We start from the raw sequence: 17,069 nt of genomic DNA, 5'->3' as shown, positions 1-17,069 counted from the left end.
GTACTGGGACACCTCTGGAGCTGACTTAGCTTAAGCCGGCTAGATCAGGCTTTCTGTATTTTCTTTGCCAGCATCAGAAATCTAAGAGTATTGTTCTGGAGCTGGCCAAGAACTTGAGGCTGGGCCAGAGAAGGCAGCCATATGGCAGGCCCTCCATGACTTTCCTTCCATGACAATCTTGAGAGGTAGTGTGGTGGAGCAGGAAGAACACTAAGTTAGGAACCAGGAGAAGGGGGCGACAAAGGATGAGATGGTTGGAAGGCATCATTGACTCAATGGACATGAGTTTGAGCAAACTCTGGGAGACAGTGAAGGACAGGGAAGCCTGGCATGCTGCAGTCCACGGGGCCACAAAGAGTTGGACACGCTTAGCGACTGAACAACAACAACAAAGAGTCTCAGAGTAAGCCCTGATTGTGTTACTTGGCTTCTGATTTTTGTCTAATTACTTAAGTCTGTGGTCTTTGTGTCCTCATTTGTCCAAAGGAAAGACTGAGTAAGAGGATATAGGTAATTATGAGGTTGCTTTCAACTCCTTTGGTCCAGAATTCCATGAGCTCACTGCCTGCTTTGAAAGGCATTAGGAATGTTTAGGGACTGCTCTTTAGAATCAGATCTGCCTGCCCAATTAAAGTCGTTGTAATGCTCTGGCCCCAGAAAGGCTCATCAGAGGGCCATTCTGGGAAAGGATGTGAAGGTTCTTATCTCTTTGCAATTTTAGGAGGTATTGCCTGGTTTTCCTACTTTGATCCCAGGGAAATAGAAACTTCAATGTGTTGGCAGAGTGGAGACCTATTTGAGCCTGGAAATGGCTTTATCATTTCTTAACTTTAAGTTTCTTTCTTTAACCAGGACTCAGTGTTTAAATGGTTTAGAAATGTTATTTGTTCTGATGGAGGTAAAGTTTTTGATCTACTTTTATTAACTGGTTCAGAACTGAAGTAAGGCATACTTATAAGGCCATAAAAGCAAAGACATAATTTTGTTCAAATTTTCTAGTTGCTTACATATATAGTCTGAATTTTCCTTGATAGCTCTATAGGTCTGCAATATGCTTGGATATAGAACAGTATTAAACATATAATTAAGCAGTATTACTAATTAGTTGTATTTTATTAGGAGTAAGAGTGATGAAAATATGTCTTTAATTTTATAATATTCCAAGGACTTGAAATAAAATGCATGAAATAAGTAGGCATAGCTCAGTTATCATATCTTTGCTATTGATGTTTTCTCAATAAATTGATATTCTTCATTTTGGTAAACATGTATTTATTATAGCTTGCTTAATTTCTATTTATTTTTTTAATTAAAAATTTTTATAGTTTAAAATTTTTATACCATTTTAAAAGTTGCTTTCCATTTACAGTTATTACCAAATATTGGCTATATGGTTTGCTTAATTTTTAGATTCAACTTAAAACTTACGTGAATTTATGTTTTTATTTAATTTCTGTTTATGGACTTAAGGAAGAAGAGGGAGAGACAGCAGCGGAAGAGGTACAGTAGCATATTTCACGGTTGTGTTGTGCTTAACAGAAGCATCTTTTAGGTGAGAGAATTGCAGCTTTCCCAACATTTCTCTATGTTCATGATACAGAGAAGCTGACTCAACCCACACTCCCAGAAAGTCCTCCTTTAGCCTGCCGAGAAGAGAAATAAAATAAGTTGGAGATACATTTGGAGGTGAATGGAGAAATAGGGGCTCAGGACCCTTCATCTCCTTTGGTGAAAGTGTCATCAATGAAGTCAGGCCAGGCTGGGCCAAGTCCTGCAGTGGTGATGTCTTCTCCCTTCTTCCTTCCCACCCCATTGACTAGCACACCATTTATGCTGCTCGTGTGGTTCTTACTGGTGTTACTTGATGGCCTCCTAGTCACCTTCTTGGTGAGTGAGGAATTCCCTCCCTCTGGTTATGGGAATGGCAGACACACAACTGTTCCCACTCACTGGACAAGTGAGATGGACAGGGTTTATTTTATTTTTTTAATTAATTAATTTAACTGGAGGATAATGACTTTACAATATTGCGGTGGTTTTTGCCATACATCGACATGAATTAGCCACAGGTATGGACAGGGTTTATTATTCACATGGTCTCCAAGCACAGGGGATGAGGTCATCCCCACAGTGCAGGGCCACATGGGCTAGGGTCACTTGGGAACAGTGTGAACAACCAGGGCTGTGGGAGGCAGGTTGTGTAGAATCAAGAGAATGGGGTGTCCCCGAGTCCACACCGGGGACGTGGTTGGACTGATTGAGTAATTCTGGGGTGAAAGCAGGCACTGCGTCTGGTCCCTTGATAACGAGGGCTGCTTGGGTGGGAGACCTAATCTGTGGGAGCAGAGGGGGAGGGAAGCCAGTGGTCAGACCATTGTAAGTCTTCCTGATTTTTACCAATATTAAGACAGCAGATAATACTGAGTCTTAATTGTAGTCTTGCACCATGGTATGTATCTTAGACACCAGGAGGTTTAAACATGCAGCTCATCATTTAGTGTCTGGAAGACATGTGACATAGGTAAGTACCACATGGTTCTAGGATTTCTAGTGCAGATCTATCCAGGGGAGCATTACTATTTGTGTGTGTGTGCGTGTGTGTGTTTTTGAATATAGTTGATTTACAGTGTCATGTTAATTTCAGATATGTAACAAAGTGATTCATGTGTGATTCTTTTCCCTTACATGTTATTATAAAATATTGAGTAGAATTCTCTGTGCTATGCCATAATTACTGAGCCAGGGCACCACAACTAAGACCCAGAGCAGGCAAATAAAATAGTAATAATAATAGAAAAAGAATTGCACAGAGTAAGAAGTATTAAATATTTGAGTACTGAGGATACAAGTACACTTAAAACAATGAAAGAAAACTTATAAAACAATATTAGTGATATTAAGGATAAAATTTAAAGGAATAAAATATATCCTCTGTAACATAAAATTTAAACTATTATTGGGCTGGCCAACATGCTTGTTTATGGGATCTATGCTCAAATAATAACCAACATTCCTAGAGAGACCTCATATCTCATATTTGGAGCTGGGAGTTATTTGAACAAATGAAGAATTTAATTAAAATGTTAAATCATAAAAATGTAGAGACCTTAAACATTTATTTTAACTTGAAATATACAGATGTGTATTTACTGCCAATTTTTTGGATGCAGGACAAAAGTCACTTCTTTAAATAATAGTCCAATGACTAGAACTACCCACTGTCTTTCTAACATAAACATAATCAGTGGTCTGTCTGGAAATTCCAGTTTTGGTTTCTTTCCCTTTGGATTTCATGAGTCTTCCTTACCACCTAAGCTTTTCAACACTTCATTTGATAACAGACATATGTTGGTCTTTTCAAAGTATTCCATTAACTTTACATGGGAAAAAAGTTGTTTTCATGTTCATATTTCACTGGATTCCATGGTGCTTATTTTTTTTAAAGCTTTTTTGATGTGTACCATTTTTAAAGTCTTTATTGAATCTGTTACAATATTGCTTTTGTCTTATGTTTTGGCTTTTTGGCCTCAAGGCACGTGTGATCTTAGCTTCTCGATTAGGAATTGAACCTGTACCCCGTGCATTGGAAGGCAAAGTCTTAACCACTGCACCACCAGGGAAGTCCCTATGATATTTATTTAAGTTGTGTAATTACAGTAAGACTGATTTGGATATACCAGCATGGGAACAAACATAACCCACCCTGGTAAATGAAGACTTCGGCGGGTGGTGATACCAAACCTACTACTTTTAAGCACTCACCATGTCTTCATCAACCAGGGTGATTTAAGAGACAGAACACAGGCTCCTGCATTGCAGGCAGACTCTTTACCGTCTGAGCCACCAGGCAAGTCCAGGCTTCAGCAGAGGTTCTCAAAGTGGGTTTCCAGACCAGAAGCAGCTGCCTCACCTGGGAACCTCTACAAATACACGTTTTCAGGCCTGGCCCCATATGTATAGGGTCAGAAGCCCTGAGTTGGAGCCCAGCAGATTGTTTTGAGAAGCTCTTCAGGTGATGCTGATGCTCTATGAAGGCTGAGAACACAGGTTCTAAGTGACCCAAGGGTTGCCAAGTGGAGGTCAAGGGCAAGAACGCCTACTGTTTTGATGCTCGTAATTGCTGTTGTTCAGTCGCTTAGCTGTGTCCAACTGTTTTCAACCCCAGGGACTGTAGCAAGCCAGGCTTTCCTGTCCTTCACTATCTCCCAGAGTTTGCCCAGACTTATGTCCATTGAGTTGATGATGCATCTTCATTGTGGGGACTCAGGGTTGAAAGGAATGAGGGATCACTCAGAGGTAAAAACAGCTGATCAGAGCCTCCAACTGTTTGGGGCAGAGCCTTCCTCTCTGCCTTCCTTCCTGTATCCATAAAGGAAAACACCAACAATGGGAAAGAAAAAGAAATAGCAGCTATATTCCAATAAAAATTAATTAAAAAGTACAAATGCTAATCAGAGAGATAAATTAAAATTGAAAACTCAAGGATAGATAGAATATTTACCAAAAGTCACATGTATTGTCTAGGTATTTCAGTGGAGGTCATTCACATTAAAGAAGGTCCCAAGTGTTGTAAGAAACTCCCCCTGCCCCCACAAAAAGTTTTGCTGATTTTTAAAATTGCAAATAATTCATGACATTTATAGAAACTTTAGATAATACAGATAAAAACAGAAACTAAAAATAGTTTATAACCCCATTACCCAGAGAGACCCACTAGTTACACACTCATATATATACACACACATATTTATGAAATCTTCATGGATCCTCTTCTGTAGTCTACTTTTATTCATGTAATTAAGCTATATATTTTATGGGGATGGTAAATATAGATCTGTTTCATTATTTTAATATTGTTGTATCAAACTCATCCCTATTATTAGACCTAAAAATTATTTTTAGCCTATTCTATAGAGTGACTTTTCATTACCTGTATGTTATGTCACAACATGTATGTTATATCTTTCCAATAATAAATTTTCATTTCTCTCTTGCTAGGCAAGCTTCCATTAAAAAAAATCCCATTTTTATGTGTAAAAATAAGACAAACATATTATTAATTTGCAAGTAGTTTCAGATTATATACATAGGTTGCTGATAACTTTGGATTCAAGAAATTACTTTGTATAACAAAATATAGCCAGCTTATATGTTTAAAAGCTTCATCAAAATTCTGACAAAATTCTATTTGCTGAGATTCTTTTTGTATTTTATTCTTCCAGCTGCTTTCTGAATTTTTAAAGGTAATTGTATTAGAACAATCTGTTAATACAAGTAAAGACTGTACACTTGAGAGGAATCATGAAGCTCATTAGAATTAACGTATTGCCAGCAGAACCATCCCAGGGTGAAGGGTCTCAGTTTAGGAAGATGATGTGTGTGTGTGTGTGTGTATGTGGTGGGTGTATGTGTGTGTGGGGTGTGTGTGTGTGTGTGTGTGGTAGGTGTATGTGCAGGGAGTGTGTGTGGGAGTTATGTATGAGATGTGTGTGGGGGGTATGTGTGTGGTGTGTGTATGTGTTGGGCTTGTATGTGTGTGTGGGGTGTGTATGTGTGGCGGGTGTGTGTGCTGTGTGTGTGGTGTGGGTGTGTGTTGTGTGTGTGTGTTGGATGGGGTGTGGGAGGCCCTGACCTCTAGTCTGATGTTTTACACTCGTCCTCACTGTATCTGTTGACCCTTATAATTCTCAATAACGATGTAATTTTTGTTAAAGACAAAAGGAGTAACCGCAGAGGGAGCAGAAGGGGAAGCCGAGGGAGAGGAAGCTGAAGAAGGAGAAGAGGAACCAGGAGAAGAAGAAGGAGAAGGAGATGAGGAAGAGGAGTCTTAAGCCTTTTCATGCTCTATTTTTCCACTTGTCCAGGTAGCCACATCGTCCTGGGGTTGAAGGCTTGTTTATTACTGTCTGCCGTCTAGACCACATTTCACTTAGTGACGGAGGTGGATTCCAATTCGACCTGTTTGTCTGTCTTCCCAAGGCCCTGGGCTGCCCCTTCCTGAAGCCGCCAGGCTGGTTAACTCTCCTGGACCCATTTCTTGGGTACCAGGGCAAGGAAGGCTGTGGCTGATACGATTTCTAGTAAAAAGTGTGACTTTCAGGAGAGGAAGCCTGTGTTGTACCTGCCGCTGCTTCTTCCTCTTTATTTAAGTGAAAGCACAGGAAGTGTTCTGTTCTCAGCATCTGTCACATGAACTCCTTTACGTATCTGTGGGGGACTTTACAATTGATGTTCATAACAATGGCGATAAATTATCAATGCAACCTAAAAAAAACCACGAAGCTGGCTGTCCATGAAAAAAAATATTGCCAGATTCAGTGATAAGTACTTGATATTACTATTTGTTGATTTATATCAAAACATCCATTTATTCAATATTAGCCAGAGCACTCATGGAGAAACAGTTTGGAATATGGTGAAGTCACTTTAGGTATCTTTGACAAGCATGCTTACTACCTTGTAATTTTAAACTTCTATTGACAATGAAAAAGAATTATGTGGTTCTTAACAGTTCGGTGAGTTAACCCTTTTGTTGTTCAGTTGCTCAGTTGTGTCCGACTCTTTGCGACCCCATGAATCGCAGCATGCCAGGCCTCCCTGTCCATCACTAACTCCCGGAGTTCATCCAAACCCATGTCCATTGAGTCGGTGATGCCATCCAACCATCTCATCCTCTGTCGTCCCCTTCTCCTCCTGCCCTCAATCTTTCCCAGCATCAGGGTCTTACAATGAGTTGGCTCTTCGCATCAGCTGCTCCCACCAGCTCCGAGATTTCCTAAAAATGCATCCATTTTTTTTAATATCAGCATTTTATGTATTATTGGGACTATGTATTATTACATACACTGTATTATTGGGACTATGGAAGTTTCATCACTCCTTTATTCAAATTACAAAAAAATCTGAAACTGAAAGTGTTAGTCACTCAGTTCAGTTCAGTTTAGTTGCTCAGTCATGTCAGACTCTTTGTGACCCCATGAACCGCAGCATGCCAGGCCTCCCTGTCCATCACTAACTCCCGGAGTCCACCCAAACCCATGTCCATTGAGTCGGTGATGCCATCCAACCATCTCATCTTCTGTCGTCCCCTTCTCCTCCTGCCCTCAATCTTTCCCAGCATCAGGGTCTTTTCAAATGAGTCAGCTCTTCGCATCAGGTGACCAAAGTATTGTCCAACTCTTTGCAACCCCATAGACTGTAGCCCTCCAGGCTACTCTGTCCATTGGATTATCCCGACAAGAATACTGGAGTGGGTTGCCGTTCCCTTCTCCAGGGGATCTTCCTGACCCAGGGATCAAATCCAGGTTTCCCGCATTGCAGACAGATTCTTTACCGTCTGAGCCCCAGGGAAGCAAATCTAGCCCATCATTTGATGCTTTCCCAGGTGCTTTCTTTCATTTTGTGACCACACAGACCTCCACGTTAAGGCCAAATGATGATCAATTTGGAAGCGATCTCATTTCTTTATTTTTTGTTTTCTTCTAAATAGAAGAAAAAAGTTACAATTGAGAAGTCTGTTGTCAGTCTGATTAGTGTCCCTAATCCCATTTCTAAGGGATGGATTGGGACTCAGTTTTGAAAAAAATGAAGACTGAAAAGTTTACTTTTAGAATTCTATCTGAAGATTGATAGAAAAGGAAAATATGCTGATATTTATAGCAACCTTCCCCCCCAACAGTAAAAGACTCATAAATACAGTTAAATTCATTTCTATTCACTCTGCTTGTAAAGTCTTTTAAAATTATGCAATTTAATGTGATAATTATAAAAAATATTGAATATGAAATGACACAGCTGAGAGAGAATCCTTCAGTAGTCAGATGGCTCTATAGACTGATTAAAAAAAAACCTATGACAAGGCCATTTTACTTGTTTCTCTGATGATGAGATGGTTGGATGGCATCACCGACTCAATGGACATGAGTTTGAGCAAGCTTTGGGAGATGGTGAAGGATAGGGAAGCCTGGCATGCTGCAGTCCATGGGGTTGCAAACAGTTGGACGTGACTTAGCAACTGAACAACAACCGATGACTTATAGTTTGGAATTTAGTTCATAGAAGTTTGTTGTGAGGTCAAAATGCCTGGCAGTCAAGGCATGAATCACTTTCCTAAATCGCATCCTTGACCCCCAGAGAGATCCTATGTCCTTGAAAATGCAACATGAAATGCTCAAATCATTCAGTGTCTAAAGACAAACCATCTCATAGCTCATGGATACACCAGGCATTTTGCTTGAAAAAATGGTCCTATGGAGAATATGACTGTGATTGGAACTACGAGAGATTTCTCATTTTTTATATTTGAAATTGATGCTAAATTGATGCTCTAGGAGAAACAGTCTATAGTCTGAGACTGAGTTCTGTCTCCTAACGGGATGCTGCTTCATACTGTCTCTAGTCCAGCCGTGGACCATTTCAGTTACCCCTGCTTGCTCCTCCCCTGCTTCCCCCCAACACCCAGGACTAAGCTGTAAATTCAGTCTCACCATTTTTCATGAAAATGCAATGGGGAAACTGTAATGTAAGATGCCAGCTTCCTTCTGATCTTTAATAGGTTAGTATGGAGAAAGGATATAAACCTTGGCTAGTTTTCCACGAGAAAAATTTAATTTCCTTTCTTTTCCCTTGATGAGTAGTAGTTTCTAGAATAAAAGGCAGTTCGACTCTTAATTGGAGAAGGAAATGGCAACCCACTCCAGTATTCTGGCCTGCAGGATTCCATGGACAGAGAGGAGCCTGGCAGCCTGCAGTCTATGGGGTTGCAAAGAGTTGGACATGACTGAATGACTTTCACTTCACTTCTCTTGATAAATAATTAAATTTGTGGTAAACATTCTCTGTCTCTCTTTAATTTTCATCTCCCTAATATCTTCCCTTTCTTTTAGGAAACCCATACCACAAAGCACCATTTCATCTGTCTCCCCACAAACCGAATTCAATGAAATGCTTTGGCCTGAAGCTAGCACACCTCTGTCAGGATGTCCAGGGTTCACCGGGGAATTGTATGATCTGATGCGATTAGATCTCCACGCATGTATTTACTTAATCATAGCGACATGAAATCAAATGTGAAGACAGCACACACATACCTTCACAGGCCTGACATTTGTGGCCTTTGCTTAATTTTTTTTTTTTGCTTTGCATGAATAGTCCTTCTCACTAATACCCTGAAAAAAAAAAAAAAAGATTGCAAAATATAGAACTTCTGTTTGTGATAAGACAAAAGTATTTCTTTGTATGTGCCTTATGCTACTAATTCTCAGAATTAGTGTTGAAGATGAAGAACTTTCCAGAGAACAACCGTACAAATAAAGTTGAATAACAAATATCTTGTCCCAAGGAGTGGATTTCTTCATTTCTAGTCTCTCCATGTACAGGCTGGCTCAGTCTGTCTGTTGCCGGGGGCGGGGGGTGGTCCTGGATCCTCGGCAGAACTTTCCATCCAGCCCGCTGGGATGGATGCTTTTTGTTGCATCGATGATTTGGTCCATGTTTTCAAATGACACTGATTGTCTCGTTATGTATTATTAAATGTATAATATTTTGCATTATTCGCACTGCTGTGTGTCCCTTGTCCCCCAAGCCTTGTTTAAATGTCGCTGCTGTCCACGTGTGTAGGGATCTTGATGCAGACAAATACATTCGCCACCCCAGCGCCCTCTGAACGTTTCTGCGCTGGTGGGAGTGGCTGCTTCTGCTTCTCCTGTACTGATTCAGTCGCAGCCATGCCTGCTGTGTGCAAAGCCTGCGGCTGTAATCTCGCCTCCTGATGCTGAGTGTCTGTTCTCCAAGAGCTGGTCCAGCCCCTTGACTTGTTCACCAGGTAGGTTTGAAGCGTTTCTCTGCTCACTTGCCCCATCTCAGTGTCTGATAGCAATTTCTTTTTTTTTCTTTTCGTAAGGTTTTGCTGACATCTCTCCCCTCTCTGTGTATGTGCTGCTCTGTGTATTTTTCTTGCAGCCAGTATTGCTTCTGTACCATCAGAAGGGCCCTTCTCTGTGCTGTTTTCTTAATTAAGGACAATGCTGGCTGTCAACTTGGAGTAGCCCTTAACTTTTCCTCTTTCTAAGTCTGCCTATTGATTTTGCGGCTAAGCCTGTTGGTGTCACTGGGGAATGCGGTCTCTGGTGGCAGAAGTCGTGTGGCTCACGGGAACTCTGGCAGACAGCTCTTTTCTGGTTACCCTGGTAACAAAAAGAGGCATTTTGAAGAGAATTAACATTATTTTGTTCCAAACTGTTGAAGTAGACGCCTCTGAGGAAATTTCTCTCCTTGTTAAAAATAAGGTGAGAGACTGCAGTGGGTTGGAGATCCGTATGCTTGAAATTTAGTTTCTAGCTTGTACTCTCTTTCATTAGATTACGTCCGATGTAAAAAGCATCACAATTTTACAGCTGCTCCACACCCAAATAGGCCTTAAGCATTTGCTGTTGCTGGGGCTGACTTATAGCTTTTGTGGTAGAGCAGGCTGGAGACAGATTTATTCATCTAGATGCCAATTTTCCTCCTATTTTTTTTGCATTTTTGAATGAGGATAAATATTTGTGCTAATAATAGAGTATATCATTTATTTAAATTAATTAATAAATCACTTAACTGAGTTAATTTTTTATTATGTTGTCTTTTGTAGTCAAGAAATTAATATTCTAGTATATATTATTTATTCACTTACATTTCACTTTTTACAAGCTATTATTAAAATGCAAAAATCATTTTGATCAATAATACCATGTAACTAGTATCAGTTCTCATCCAGATTTGGCTTCATGCATCAGTCTAACCTCCAGGGGCACGATGACAAATGTGGACTATGAGATATCAAAATATAGTTTAAAAATCCACATGCTTTGTCGATATATGAAGTTTCTAGAAACGAAACAGCATTACAAATATATTTAAAAAAAACTCAAAAGAAACACCCAGGTTAATAGACAAAATCCTTCTGCAAAAAAAAAAAAAAAAAAAGAGAGAGAGAGAGAAGACCAGAGACATGGAATAATTCTGACGATCTCAGCTAAAAGAGGTTCAAAGAGTTGATTTTGATTAGTTCACACAGAGCCTGAACATTCAAAGTAACTGTTTTTAAAAAAAAAATTTTTTTTTAATTGAGTTTTAGGCGACACTGGGTCTTGGTCCTGCACAGTCTTTTTCTAAGCTGCAGGGAGTCAGGGCCACTCTCTAGTGGTGGTGGGCGGGCTTCTCATTGCAGTGGGTTCTCCTGTGGAGCTCAGGCTCTAGAGCACAGGCTCAGTAGTTGTGCATGAGCTTAGTTACTCTGCAACATGCAGAGTCTTCCTGGACCAGGGATCGAACCTGTGTCCCCTGCAGGTCAGCAGGCAGATTCTTACCCATTGGGCTGCTAGGGAAGTCCTCCTTTTTTACTTTTTAACTTAAAGAGCAGGTCCATAAAAATTCGAGTGCATTTTTCTAATCACAGAACAGTAAATGCTTCCTCTTCCACTTTTTACTTTTGGGGTTTTTTGCATTTCTTTGGTTTGAAATCTTCCCCTGGTGCAAGGATCCAAAATAAGAGATAAAGAGAGTTTATTTCTGTCATCAAGTTTTCTAGATTAAATGTGAGAGGTGTAGAAAGGGAATGGAATGTACTGCGTACAAATTTCCTTGAGGGATATTAGAAATGCTTCTTTAAAAATCAGTGTCAAACCTGTGCAAAGGCACTGAGTGTAGGGTGACCGTTTTGCTGTCGTGTCCGACTCTTTCGCGACCCCATGGATTGGGATTCTCCAGGCAAGTATACTGGGGCGTGTTGCCATTTCCTTCTTCAGGGGCTCTTCCCTACCCAGGGATGGAACCAACATCTCCTACGTTGCATGTGGATTCGTTACCGCTGGGCCATTGAGAGAGCCGGTGAGGTGTAGTAATAGAGAAGAGCCACTAGATGGCGATAAAACACAAGCTTCTTGATAACAGCATCGCTGTCCGCGGAGCCCCCCGGCTATGTACGCGGGTGCTGTGGCGATCAGACGGTGAGGGTAAAGCATTTGGCCACCAAACAGAGGAAGAGCAAACAAACCCTCTTCCACATCCACTGGTCAGTTAATTAGCATATTGTTTATAATGCTTTTCATTCAGTTAAGTTCAGTCGCTAAGTGGTGTTCGACTGCGACCCCGTGGACTGCAGGACACCAGGCCTCCCTGTCCATCACCAACTCCCAGAGCTTACTCAAACTCATGTCCACTGAGCTGGTGATGCCATCCAGCCATCTCACCCTCTGTCGTCCCCTTCTCCTCCCACCTTCAATCTTTCCTGACATCAGGGTATTTTCCAATGAGTCAATTCTTTGCATCACGTGGCCAAGTGATTGGAATTTCAGCTTCAGCATCAGTCCTTCCAAAGAATATTCAGGACTAATTTCCTCTAGGAGTGACTGGTTTGATCTCCTTGCAGTCCAAGGGACTCTCAAGAGTCTTCTCCAACACCACAGTTCAAAAGCATCAATTCTTTGGCACTGAGCTTTTCATGTATGGATGTGAGAGAGTTGGACTATAAAGAAAGCTGAGCACAGAAGAATTGATGCTTTTGAACTGTGGTGTTGGAGAAGACTCTTGAGAGTCCCTTGGACTGCAAGGAGATCCAATCAGTCCATCCTAAAGGAGATCAGTCCTGGGTGTTCATTGGAAGGACTGATTTTGAAGCTGAAACTCCAATACTTTGGCCATCTGATGCGAAGAGCTGACTCATTGGAAAAGACCCTGATGCTGGGAAAGATGGAGGGCAGGAGGAGAAGGGGACGACAGAGGATGAGATGGTTGGATGGCATCATCGACTCAATGGACATGGGTTTGGGTGGACTCTGGGAGTTGGTGATGAACAGGGAGTGCTGGTGTGCTGTGGTTCGTGGGGTCGCAAGGAGTCAGACACGACTGAGCAACTGAACTGAACTGAACAGCTTTTTTTATACTCCAACTCTCACATCCATTCATGACTACTGGAAAAACCATAGCTTTGACTAGATGGACCTTTGTTGGCAGAGCAATGCCTCTGCTTTTTAATATGCTGTCTAGGTTGGTCATAGCTTTTCTCTGAAGGAGCAAGCATCTTTTAATTTCATGGCTGCAGTCACCATCTGCAGTGATTTTGGAGCCCTCCAAATAAAGTCTCTTACTGTTTCCATTGTTTCCCCTTTATTTGCCATGAAGTGATGGGACTGGATGCCATGATCTTAGTTTTTTGAATGTGGAGTTTTAAGCCAACTTTTTCACTGTCCTCTTTCACTTTCATCAAGAGGCTTTTTAGTTCTTCTTTGCTTTCTGCCATAAGGGTGTCATCTGCATATCTGAGATGACATTGATATTCCTCCCCACAATCTTGATTCCAGCTTGTGCTTCATCCAGCCCAGCATTTACCATGATGTACTCTGCAGATAAGTTAAATAAACAGGGTGACAATACACAGCCTTGACGTACTCCTTTCCCAATTTGGAACCAGTCTGTTGTTCCATGTCCAGTTCTAACTGTTGCTTCTTGACCTGCATACAGATTTCTTAGGAGGCAGGTCAGGTGGCCTGGTATTCCCATCTCTTTAAGAATTTTCCAGTTTGTTATGATCCACACAGTAAATGTCATTGGTGTAGTCAGTAAAGTAGAAGTAGATGTTTTTGTGGAACTCTCTTGCTTTTTTGACAATCCAACAGATGTTGGCAATTTGATCTCTGGTTCTTCTGACTTTTCTAAATCCAGCTTGAATTATCTGGAAGTTCACAGCTCACATACTGTTGAAGCCTGGATTGGAGAATTTTGAGCTTACTTTGCTAGCGTGTGAGATGAGTGCAATTGTGCAATTGTGTAGTTTGAACATTCTTTGGCATTGCCTTTCTTTGGGATTGGAATGAAGACTGACATTTTCCAGTCCTGTGGCCACTGCTGAGTTTTTGAAGTTTTCTGGCATATTGAGTGCAGCACTTTCAAAGCATCATCTTTGAAATAGCTCAGCTGGAATTCCATCACCTCCACTAGCTTTGTTCATACTGATGCTTCCTAAGGCCTACTTGACTTTGCACTCTAGGATATCTGGCTCTAGGTGAGAGATCACACCATCATGGTTATCTGGGTCATTAAGATCTTTTTTGTAAAGTTTTTCTGTGTATTCTTGCCACCTCTTCTGAATATCTTCTGCTTCTGTTAGGTCCATACTATTACTATCCTTTATTGTGTCCATCTTTGCATGAAATGTTCCCTTGGTATCTCTAATTTTCTTGAAGAGATCTCTAGTCTTTTCCATTCTATTGTTTTCCTCTATTTCTTTGCATTGATCACTGAAGAAGGCTTTCTTGTCTCACCTTGCTATTCTTTGAAACTCTGCATTCAAATGGGTATATCTTTCCTTTTCTCCTTTACCTTTCACTTCTCTTCTTTTCTCAGCTATTTGTAAGGCCTCTTCAGACAACCATTTTGCCTTTTTGCATTTCTTTTTCCTGGGGATGGTATTGATCACTGCCTCCTGTACAATGTCATAAACCTCCATCCATAGTTCATCAGGCACTCTGTCTGATCTAGTCCCTTAAATCTATTTCTCACTTCCACTGTATAGTCATAAGGGATTTGATTTAGTTCATACCTGAGTGGTTTAGTGGTTTTCCTTACTTTCTTCAATTTCAGTCTGAATTTGGCAATAAGGAGTTCATTATCTGTGCCATAGTCATCTCCCGGTTTTATTTTTAATGACAGTATAGAACTTCTCCACCTTTGGCTGCAAAGAATGTAATCAATATGCTTTTGGTATTGACCATCTGGTGATGTCCATGAGTAGAGTCTTCTCTTATGCTGTTGGAAGAGGGTGTTTGTTATGACCAGTGCGTTCTCTTGGGAAAGCTCTTGTTAGCCTTTGCCCTGCTTCATTTTGTACTCCAAGGCCAAATTTGCCTGTTATTCCAAGTATCTCTTGACTTCCTACTTTTGCATTCTAGTCCCCTATATGAAAAGGAAATCTTTTTTGGGTGTTAGTTCTAGAAGGTCTTGCAGGTCTTCATGAACCGTTCAACTTCAGTTTCTTTAACATTATTGGTCCGGGCATAGACTTGGATTACTGTGATATTGAATAGTTTCCCTTGGAAATGAACAGAGATCATTCTGTCATTTTTGAGATTGCATCCAGGTACTGTATGTCAGAATCTTTTGTTGACTATATGGGTCACTCCTTTTCTTCTAAGGGATTCTTGCCCACAGTAGTGGATATAATGGTCATCTGAGTTAAATCCACCCATTCCAATCCATTTTAGTTCACTGATTCCTAAAATGTCAATGTTTACTCTTGCCATCTCCTGTTTGATCACTTCCTTGCCTTGATTCATGGACATAACATTCCACGTTCCTATGCAATATTGCTCTTTACAGCATCAGGCTTTACTACTATCACCAGTCACATCCATAACTGGGTGTTGTTTTTGCTTCAGCTCCATCTCTTCATTCTTTCTGGAGTTATTTCTCCACTGATGTCCAGTAGCTTACTGGGCACCTACCAACCTGGGGAGTTCATCTTTCAGTGTCCTATCTTTTTTCCTTTTCATACTGTTTATAGGATTCTCAAGGCAAGAATACTGCAGTGGTTTGCCATTCCCTTCTCCAGTGGACCACATTTTGTCAGAACTCTCCACCATGACCGGTCTGTCTTGGGTGGCCCTGCACATCATGGCTCATAGTTTCATTGAGTTACAAGGCTGTGGTCCATGTAATCAGTGTGGTTAGTTTTTTGCAATTGTGGTTTTCATTCTTTCTGCCCTCTGATGGTTAAGGACAAGAGGCTTATGAAAGCTTCCTGATGGAGAGATTGACTGAGGGGGAAACTGGGTCTTGTTCTGACGGGTGGGGCCATGCTCAGTAAATCTTTAATCCAGTTTTCTGTTGATGGGCTGGGCTGTGTTCCCTCCCTGTTGTTTGACCTGAGGCCAAACCATGGTGGAGTTAATGAGGGTAATGGAGACCTCTTCAAAAGGCTGGTGCACTGCTGCGCTCAGTGCTCCCGGACGCTGCAGCAGGCCACCGCCGACCCACGCCTCTGCTGGAGACTCCTGGACACTCATGGGGAAGTCAGTCAGTCTCTTGTAGGGTCACTGCTCCTTTCTCCTGGGTCCTGGTGTGCACAAGGTTTTATTTTTGCCCTCCAAGAGTCTTTTCCCCCAGCCCTGTGTAAGTTCTGGTAGCTCTATGGTGGGGTTAATGGTGACCTCCTTCAAGAGGGCTTATGCCATACCCAGGTCTGCTGCACCCAGAGCCCCTGACTCTGTGGCAGGCCGCTGCTGACCCGTACCTCTGCAGGAGACACTCAAACACAGTTCTGGCTCAGTCTCTGTGGAATCTCTGGTGTGCACAACATTTGTTTGAGCTCTCTGAGCATCTCTGATGGGTAGGGGGTTTGATTCTAAATGTGATTTTGCCGCTCCTACCATCTTGCTGGGGCTTCTCCTTTGCCCTTGGATGTGGGGTATCTTTTTTTTGGCGGGATCCAACGTTCTCCTGTTGATGGTTGCTCAGCAGCAATTTGTAATTTTGGAGTTCTTGTAGAAGTTGAGTGCACATCCTTCTACTCTGCTTGGATTTTTGTAATTTTGTAACAATGCTTTTATTCAGGACAATTAATTTTGGGCAAAATGTGATGCATTCTTAAAAGACATGAAAACCAGTCGTTGATTGAATTTCACATGCTGGGTTACATAGAGGGGTTTCCCTGGTGGCTCAGCTGGTAAAGAATTCACGTGCAATGCAGGAGACCCTGATTTGATTCCTGCATCAGGAAGATCTGCTGGAGAAGGGATGGGCTACCCACTCCAATATTCTTGGGCTTCCCTGGTGGCTTAGCTGGTACAGAAGCCACCTGCAATAAAGGAGACCTGGTTCAATCCCTGGGCTGGGAAGATCCCCTGAAGAAGGGAAAGGCTACCAACTCCAGTATTCTGGCCTGGAAAATTCCATGGACTGTATAGTCTATGGGGTTGATAGGAGTCTAAAGTTGTCAGCAACTGATAGCCTACTACAATTTTGATCAAGATACAGAATCTTCTTTTACCTTGTAAATAGCTCCTCATGGAAGTGTAAACAGAAACCCCATGGGC

At 41.5% G+C, this 17,069-nt stretch overlaps 1 protein-coding gene across 1 annotated transcript in view; it reads left to right on the top strand.

Annotated features, from left to right (window-relative positions):
* The window catches only part of SH3BGR (SH3 domain binding glutamate rich protein), a 56,168-nt gene extending 46,840 nt beyond the window's left edge, over positions 1-9,328 (top strand). Inside the window, exons 6-8 of the mRNA XM_061167563.1 lie at positions 1,471-1,500; positions 5,715-5,864; positions 8,886-9,328. Coding sequence (XP_061023546.1) covers positions 1,471-1,500; positions 5,715-5,831 — 147 coding nt within the window. The 3' untranslated portion in view covers positions 5,832-5,864; positions 8,886-9,328. The remainder of the gene's footprint in view (positions 1-1,470; positions 1,501-5,714; positions 5,865-8,885) is intronic.
* Positions 9,329-17,069: the final 7,741 nt, after the last annotated feature.

This window comes from Dama dama, chromosome 19, assembly GCF_033118175.1.
Source record: "Dama dama isolate Ldn47 chromosome 19, ASM3311817v1, whole genome shotgun sequence".
Taxonomy (NCBI): domain Eukaryota; kingdom Metazoa; phylum Chordata; class Mammalia; order Artiodactyla; family Cervidae; genus Dama; species Dama dama.
Note: the sequence above shows the minus strand (reverse complement) of the source record. Positions and strands in the feature narration are given on the sequence as shown.